At 38.9% G+C, this 9,722-nt stretch overlaps 1 protein-coding gene across 1 annotated transcript; it reads left to right on the top strand.

Moving 5' to 3' along the window:
• The first annotated feature begins 5,930 nt into the window (after window positions 1-5,930).
• Window positions 5,931-7,976, top strand: LOC127329162 (immune-associated nucleotide-binding protein 9). The gene is made up of 4 exons (XM_051355698.1): window positions 5,931-6,385; window positions 7,115-7,389; window positions 7,539-7,703; window positions 7,782-7,976. Exons 1-4 carry the CDS (start codon window positions 6,127-6,129, stop codon window positions 7,902-7,904), a joined length of 822 nt encoding a protein of 273 aa, XP_051211658.1. The 5' UTR covers window positions 5,931-6,126; the 3' UTR covers window positions 7,905-7,976.
• Window positions 7,977-9,722: the final 1,746 nt, after the last annotated feature.

Consider the following 9,722-nt stretch of genomic DNA (forward strand, 5'->3'; position numbering starts at 1 on the left):
ATCGAGGAGGAAAAAATAAATGAGAAAGCTCAAGTGTGGCTCCAACACTTCATATCATGTTTGTTTCATGCTCTTGGGGCATTTCATCAAACACCTTATGTGCATAAGAGGAACCAAAAGCAAACCTAACACCCACTTGTGAAGTTTGTGAAGAGAATGGCTCCAAATGGCTAAGTGTTGGCTGCTGGATGGGTATATATAGGGGGGGGGGGGGGGCTTTAGTCCCGGTTGGCCTGGCCAACCGCGACTAAAGGCCTTCGGGCACCTTTAGTCGCGGTTGGCCAACCGCGACTAAAGACCCCCACGTGCACCGGCTGGCCACCGAGCGCCCTGGGCCAGGCCTTTGGTCGCGGTTCGCCTCCCGAACCGCGACTAAAGGTCCCATTAGTCGCGGTTCCTATAGCTTCGCGACTTATGGGGCTCACCGGAAGCCTGTTTTTCTACCAGTGTGCGGGTTGAGTTTCTAAAAATTAGGGGGTAAAACACAAAACTCACATTACGATTGATTATGTACGTTGGATCGCGATCGGAGGGTGCGGAGGACGACCGATTTTTGCCTCCTTATCAGGCGACCGACGCTGAGCGTTGCCCTAATATTAAGGTAGTCTCTGTCATAACCTTTTTCATATTACGCCCATGAATTCACTCTAATAATTTCAGACCAAATGCTCCCACAAATATAGTTTAGGATGAATAGCTATTTTCATTACCATGTTTCATCCTCGTTATAGCAGGAAGAAGGAGCAGGTCACGTGAAAGTAGAAGAAGGAGAAGGACAAGCTGAAGAAGGAATGGAGGGGCATTCTGCAACGGATGACGATGTCTTGAAACCTTGGCATGTGCGGACGTATGAGTATTGTGCATATGTTGCTGAACTGGTAAGTGCTTTCCAATCAAGGAACTCTCCTTTGTTACCTGTCACGTTTGTACTCCGTACAGTCACCCCAAACTGATGATTTTCTGCTTTTGGAGGATGTCTTGTCTCTAGGTGGGAAAATAATATTTTCTTTGTGAAGGAAAATAAGCTTTGGCTACTTAGGTTTATGGAACTTTTCTGAGAGAAGGTTTATGGAACTTGAGATGCCGTAATTGTTGGTTCGTGAAATATTGTTCTACTAAAATTTATTCTTTTGTTATGGTTGTTGGTACTCATGATGCATATGTTGTCTAAGGCACCTGGACTTAATTACAGCAGTTCAAAAATTCTGTTCAATCATCAAAGCAATTATGAAACAAGATATGCTGAATTCTAATCATCTCCATATATTGCAACTTACTGTTTTGGAATTTGTATCACGGCTGATTATTTAGAACTGCTGGATCAATAGGTTTGGAACAAAATTTGTCGCCTCTGGGGCAAGGTGGTCGCTAGTGTGACAGGCCAGGCCCAGACCACCAAGGAGCTAGTCAGAGTTACTATCGTCTCGACCTATTATAAGGAGCAAAGGAGCTGGTTGAGGCCCAAGCTGATGACAGAATACTAGCGCTGATCAAAGAGGTTTGTGAACTGTGAACCATCACATGTGTGTACGGACGACTTGCGTCTACTCGAGTTCTGACGGCCTGCGTGGTTGTGTTCAGAGTTCGTGTCTCCCTTGTCGCTGACAAATTTGTGACCTAGGTGCTGCTTTTATTTTGCTTTGGAGGGGATTATGGTGTTGACTCGATGAATGCATTTGTTGTGTCAGGTTTGAAAAACGTGTTAAAAGAGATCGTCATGGAAGATCATGTCCAAACATATTTTACCCATTTGTTCCATTCCTTGTTGTTGTCTTTATGTTTAAACCATGGTACACCTTGACCAATCAACAATCATCGGGAAAACAAGGGTTCAAAAGCTTCCAAAAGGAGCAATCTAGATGACTTTTTGCTTGATGGATAATTAGTCTCACAAATACATAACTAGGGGCAAAAGGTGAAATTCACTTTTGATGTCAGATTATGGATAGATGAATTTTTTTCTTATGTTTCTCCTGTGGCTTTCTGAAAAAGCATGGAGCATCATGTGTGGTTTTGATAATTGATAACAATCTTTATAGACTAATAGTTGCATTGAGTTTTTCTTATAGATTTTATTCATATGCAATGCTTGAACCATATGTTGCATTGAGTTTCTCTTATGGGTGATGGTGTCACACCACCATCCATCCCCACACCATGCCTCGTGATTAAAGTTTTTTGTACGCATCTCTCTCTCTCTCTTCACGCCGTCCAATACTACCACACTACTAGTCTCCCATTTCACCCCCTCCTCCAAACTTCTCACTCCCTCACACAAACTCTGCCCAAACCTGAATTTTGGCACTCGTTGCCCACCACCACCTCTCAACAACATCTATATATTTTATATGCTCCCTCCGTACAGGTTTTAAAGGTATAAATTAGCAAAACACTAGAACCTAGGTGATCAACCTGAACAAATTTTCCCAAAAAGTCTAGCCATTACTTTAAAGTTAACCGATGCGGTAATTAATACTAGAAGCTCGCATGCATTGGTCGTTCTCTTTTCTCTGCCAATTAAAACAATCAAAGGGAAGGCGGGGAGTGGTTTTAGGAGACAAAAGGGCTAGGCTGACAATTAAAATGACCTAATTAAGGCTTAATTCGTCCCCTATTATCCATTTATTTTTGGTATATATGTTTCCACTTTCACACTTAGCCCTTTAAACCGGTACAGAGGGAGTAGAAAAAACCCGCTAAAGTTCACTAATGGTACTCTATGTCTATATGTAAGATCTCCACATCATTCACTATTTGTTCCATCCATTTGTTGATGTCATCCCATTAACACTTATTAATGATAGTATATCTATTCATGCAACCTATTCACATGATCAGATCTTTCATCCATCCAATTGTCCACAACATCAATTTTCTCATGTCAAATACATAATCCTTTTATATCGACTAAATTTATCCTCTCTAATACTGTGACCAATTAGTCTTGCATATTTCCATATAATTTTTTTTTGCATCATCTCTCTTATACCATTTCATTTGCACACAAAATTTCCGGAAGAGATCTCCACGTGTGGGTCTTTCTAGTCCATCATACTCCCTAGATCCACCCTTCCAATCAAGGTTGTTGTTCTCAATGGGTTCACATGTAGTGTTATGGTAGCGTGACATCTTCATTTTTTGTTGAACAAATTGTTGGTTGTACAACGTTTAGTGCTCATATCAGCCCTAACTCATGACGTTCATGGTGGAGATCAACAAGGAGGCGATGGCGGGGAGAAGAAATGACTGGAGGCAATTTCGGCAGTAGTTACCACTATGATCTTCCGCAGCGACGACAGCCTACATACCCTATGTTATCTTCTTTATCTCATAAAGGCGCTATCCTCACAGTATTTTTTCCCCAAGAGTATATATAGAGGTTTTTATATCAAGATGGAGCTCTAGGTAAAAGAATCGACAACATGTGAGGTGAACCTCCATTAGCATAGGTGATTTGCTCTCCCAGACCCTCTATTCCCCTCACGGGCCTCCTTGGGTGCCTCTAGGGTTGAAAGCGGAACATAAAAAAGACAGAAATATGCTTTATTATTTTTGTTTTCCGCCTTTCTCAGCAGAATCGGAAACAAAACCGGCAAACAAATACGGAAGTGGAAATCATTGGAGAAAAATTGAGGACGGATACGACACAAAAACAAAATTTTGTCAGAACGCATAGAAATATAATACATTTGTTTGTACACTAGAAGGCACGAATAACTACGTAAATTAAAAGACAATGAATAGCTCACAACTTCCACAAATGATGGTTGAACATAAAGTACAACATAGTAGTATAAGTAAATGAAAGACAGTGAATAGCTCACAACTTCCACGAATGATGGTTGAACATAAAGTACAACATAGTACATAGTCTGGCTTAGTTGCATGTGTGACGCAGGCTCTAGTTTCATATATTCCATGGCCTGGTGAGCAAAGGAAATCACCAACTCCAAGTAATATTTCCTACTTAGGCCTGGCTAGGTTATATTTCCAGAAAGTTACCTTATTCCTTTTTTTTGGTTCCTTGTTGTTTCCAATTTGCCAGAACTGGATTCCCCATTTTATTTTCATTCCTTTTTATTCCTTTTCCGCGAAATACCATTCCCGTATCTGCATTTTCTCTTTGTATTCTTATTCTCTAGAAACAAATGGAAAGTTTTCTTTCCGTTTTCAAGCCTAAGTGCCTCTAGTGCTGGAGCTCTTCATCTTCAAGAGTAATTAATGCCAAATTTTTCCTTTATTTATTTCGTGTCCAAAAGGTTCATGAAAAGGTTTTCCTACTTCCAAATAGTAGATAAGAAAATGAATGGGATTTGCTCGAATACCGCAATAACCGCGAAACCGTGAAGAAAGCAATTACTCCCTCCGTCTCGGTTTAACAGGCGCGCACGTAGTTTAAGAAATTGGTTTGATCATTATTTTGGTCAATAAAATATGAAATATATGTCACAAAAATTATATCATTGGAAAGGTTTTTTGCATATGTATCTAATGATATAAATTTTGTAGACAATTTTTTTTATATTTTATTGACCAAATTAATGGTTAAAGTTTATCTTAAACTGCGTGCGTGCCTGTTAAATCGAGACGGAGGGAGTAGATCATGGAAAGTATTAAATAAAAAATATATAATAAACTTCAAAAGCATGGATACGTTACGGGCATATCAAATGCAAAGTAGTCAATTCTAAAAACACATAAAATCCTCTTATCCCAGAGGAAAAAAACTAGGGTATATTGGTCTTCCTTGGTCCATGTACTTGGTCTCCCAAAGTCGAGGAGGATGTTTCTCCATAGGGTCCTTTAGCTTGCTGGGCTTCCTTCTATTTCACATGCCACTTTCTTTTGGACACAGCTTCATCTTCATGCTTTGATTTTGTCTTTTAAACCGTGTAACTTCTTCATCTCTTCCTAAGCGATTAAAGGCTTGTTTGACTCAAATGGTTTCGAAAACACATGAATGTGTATTACATGTTGTTTGATTGCAGAAAAATAAACACATTAAGGATTATCTGCATATCACAGTTCTCATAGAAACAATGCATATTTGTCATGGGCGAGGTTGGACCTAAGAATATATTTTCTATTGCATTGCATACATGAATAGAATGTCATGAAAAATTAAATCCAACAAGAACCAAAAACACGTGAATGTGTATTACATGTTGTCATAGAAATAAAGAAAAGTCTTCATGAATTTGCTCCCGAAGGAAGAATTTCCTATGAAATGGCATATAAAGTAGACCATAAGAAAAAAAAAGGTTTCAAATCCTACAAACCCAAATAATATATATAAAAAATCCAACGAAATAAAACACTCTTAAATTCTTATAGAGTTCCTTTTCAAAAAAACATGCCCCAAATAATTGGAGCCCTCTGATCAATACCTGATTTTCGACTTTACAGCCGTAGCAGCCTTGGCAGCGCGTAAACGTGACTAGGGCTGTACGCCTGTAGATGAGGTATTTGGGTGCGCCTGGACCCTGGAAACTAAATTCTCGAAGAAGATGAAGCAACAAATAGAAATGAAATAAATAAGAATGAAGCAAAGAAAAACCAAATGAAAAAAATGAAAACTGAATTCTTCTGATTCTCAAAGAATGAAGGGCAAGGGAATTTATAACGAGAAATATTAAGTGCCTGGGGCAGACCAAGAGAAAAGCTGAACGCACCCGGCGATATCTCTGGTGCCGTTTGGGTTTTCTTCCGGGGGCAGCGAACAGTTTTCACCTATCCTCCTATTTACGTGCTCCACTCCGTCACCATCTCAGGCGTCGCCACAACTTCCTCTTTGCTCTGGCAGCTCACTGTAGGTCCTCATCATTTGTGAAGGTAAACAATTCTTATGGTGTATAGAGCAATCCTCTTATTCCCTCCGTCTTCCTAGCTACATCTTCCGTGTATTTTTTTATATTTTTCCTGCTTTGTTAAGAGAAGTCTCCTTTTTCTCTCTATTATACCTATTGTTCTCGGTTAGATTATCGACGCAATCTAGCAGTTTATCGTGATTCTTTTGTATTTTGTCCCGATGCTAAACTAATCTACTTTATTCTGGTGAGACGCTATGGTTGCTGATGCGCCGTTTTTCTTGGTAATTGCACAATCTTCCCGCAGCTCGACTTCATCATGGACGGTGACGGCCGAATCCACGACGCCGACGCTGACACCGACTGGGTGCTGCCCTGTGCTGCTCTCTCCGACGTTACTCTCGCCCTCGTCGGTAAGATCGGTTCCGGGAAGAGCGCCACGGCGAACAGCATCCTTGGCAGGGAAGCATTTCCGTCAGAGTTCTCCTACAGCGGCGTGACCGGAACATGCCAGATGAGAAGCGGGACGTTCCATGATGGCTGTGCGGCCCGCACCCTGAATGTCATCGACACTCCGGGTAATCAAGATCGCTCTAAACTTAAATCTGGTGCTAACTGAGCCAGTTGATCTATCTCTGGGTTATAATTTTGCTATCCTTTATGATGCTTAACCGATATGGTATTTTCATTAGGCTACTGTACAAATTTCGTGTAGTTCCATGGGTTAAGTTATAGGAGTTCGCGTTTCAGGTGTTATCACCCTGTATGTCTTGATTTGGTACCCCTGCATTTGTGTTGAGGTGACTATACATTGGTGTAGCTATGGAACCGTTTGAGTTGTCAAGTTGGATGTAATCATTTTGTTACAGTTTAATGAGCAAAAAATAAACAATGGGAGATTTAGTTGTCAAAAATTCTCTGTGACAAAGCCTTAAATGATGCAATGTCCAATCCAATAGCGGAAAATTATCCTCCAACACCCAAAAACATCTATTTTTTTAGATTCTTCTACCAATCTATTTCATGTATCATCGTAAATATTTTACTGTTGCTCTGTCACATGACAGGGTATCATTCCACTTGTACTTTACAACAAACATACAAAGTAACCCCATTTCATAATTATTCTATTTCTACTGCCATTACTGTATCATGAAATTTGTTCCATGAAAGGGAAACAAGAAAAATGTACCCCAAGCTACTAGTTTTTTGTGACTATTGTTTGATTCTGCATATTTGAGAAGTCCTCAAGTCCACGTGCAATAATGAATTACTAAAAAACTATAATGTTCTCCTTTTTCCTATAGGCTTATTTGACATGGACAAGACAGCTGAAAATGTCCATAGGGAGATTGTCAAAGGTTTGGACATGGCTAGAGACGGGATCCATGTGATACTGATGGTGTTTTCAGCGACATGTCGGTTTTCTCAGGAAGATGAGAAAACAGTAGAAGCAACTAAGATGTTTCTTGGTGATAAAGTGCTTGACCATATGATTTTAGTTTTCACACATGGAGATCTAGTAGGAGAGGAGACCAGTTGGAACAAGAAGTTAACTGATAGTGCCCCAGCATACCTGCAGGTCTATTTCATATCTAACAAACTTTACAATTTTTAGACAAGGATGTCACAATTTCTTTTTCCCAATTCATTTGATGTGATGGATCCAGTCTTATTACATCTCTTGCAGTATATTTGCATGTTTCTTATATTTGTGTGCTCTATTTTCAGGACATGCTAAACCTATGTAAAAACAGGGTTGTTCTCTTTGACAATAAGACAAGTAATAAAAAGTACCGTTTGGCACAACTGAGAAAATTGCTTGATGCGGTGGACTTTGTTATATCAAGCAATCACGGAAAACCATTTTCCAACTGCACTCACGCTCAGACTCAGGTGCTTTAACTTTTGGTAATGTTGCATTCCATGGAATTTTCAGTTATCACATTGGGATTTTAATTTCTCTTGTCACAGAAAATGCAAAGCAGGAGAGAGATTAGTGCTGAGGATTATTCAACAGAACAGAGGTTCAAACTGAAGAAAGAGATATACGATGAATGCGTTGCACAGGTCGTAAAGATGATAATATGTTACTAACGTATGAAGTGAATTTACTAACATGTGAATGTGATAATTTTGTTTACGGAACTGTGGCAACATATTTCTTCACATGGAGTTCAAGCTTACTTATATCTACAGAAGTAAATATGCAAATAATTTTCTTCCCCTTCATTTAAATCTGCCAAATGGTCCTTTGGTGAAGTATCGCTTGTTTTGACTTGGAACCAACAGTTAATATTAACTCGAATGCAAAGGTTATTTCTCTTGATTTACTACAGTTAGTAACATATTGTGAAGAAATTTAGAGGTTCCTACTGCTCACATAGTTATTTATCTGCTTTGAATCAGCCAATACTTATAATGCATCAATTACCATTGTTTTTCAATTAAACAATCTACTTTGCTCGAATAGGTGGAGGAAAACCCTACTAGTACAGTCACCAGATTCGAAAAACTGCTCTTGGAGGAGCATAAAGCTAGGCTGGAGTCGGACAATAGGGCAGCAGAAGTTATATTAAAATCAGAAGAGGAGACCCGGAAAGTTAAGGAGATGCTACAGAAGATAAACAAGGAGAGTGAAAATGCTCAAAAAGAAATGGAGAAAGTTAAAAAGAAAGTGAGAACTCTTGAAAAGATTAACGAAAATAAGAAGTGAGCATGGCAATTGCAAAATTATATTAGGATGCAGATGGTGAACTTTGGGGCTTTTGAGAATGTCCTATATATGTGCTGCATGCTAACTGAGTACTACTGGATGTCGTTCTTTAGCAGAAATCTACTATATTGAATATTTGATCTTCATATAATTTTTTTTGTGCTACCTTATTGTGCCAGGAGTTATCATATGTTATTGACGCATCCTACATGCTTTGTATTGGGTCTGAAAACTTCACATGAATGCTTCGTTTCAGAATGAGGGAGATGTGAACTTGGCACTTGGTCTTAGCAGCAATCATCTGATCAAAAAATTTCCCTATCTCTTGCTTAATAGTCAGCATTCCATTGCTTGATTTCGCTCTTGATTTGTTCCCTTCGCTTAATCTTAGCAAACGTGAATAAAGTTTCCTGAAAACTATATTCATTGTAAGAATAGGATTTTGTACATTACTTCTGATAAAAAAAAAGCTTCTTAACTAGTACTCATTTAGTTTTTCTCATCACTATTTTTCTCATTTACATATATATATGTATACCCATATATGTTGTCTGCTTTACTTTCATGTTCTAGGGTTCTTAGATTAGGATAATCACGTTGATATGTACAAATACCTGAGCAGCACATTGTCAGAGTCATCAATACCTGAACTGTGCCAGCTTGAACAGAACAGACAGGCACACCTTATAATTATCGAGAAATGAGTTGGTAGTGGATGACTGTTCTTTCATCAAAATAAAAAAATAGTAGTGTAACAGAAAATGGCATAGGCACAATACATTTTAAGATACATATGTAGTAAAAAAGATTACAACCATGGGCTGGGACTAGTTTCATCAAGTTTTATTGTTCGCAAAAGTTGTCTGGTAACAACATTCAAAAGATCAAAGAGTCTTCGAATGCCATTAAACTTCAAGTTTGCACACTCAAATGTTAATAACTAGATGACACCCCACGCGTTGCAGCGGGTATTTGTAGAAATTACACGATTGCATACATACAAATCACTGATTGTAGAATCGATAGGATACAAAAACTTTCAAGTGAAAACTATTGTGTGACCTCGATCGATCCTGATGTTTTCCTTTCGCTAGAACCTTACCTTCAGGCAGTAAACATGATTCATGTAAATCAGCACACAAAATAAAGCTAGAATATGAAGCACAAACACTGTTGTCCATATTTGGATGATTTTGAAG

The sequence above is a fragment of the Lolium perenne genome, chromosome 2 (assembly GCF_019359855.2).
Source record: "Lolium perenne isolate Kyuss_39 chromosome 2, Kyuss_2.0, whole genome shotgun sequence".
NCBI lineage: Eukaryota > Viridiplantae > Streptophyta > Magnoliopsida > Poales > Poaceae > Lolium > Lolium perenne.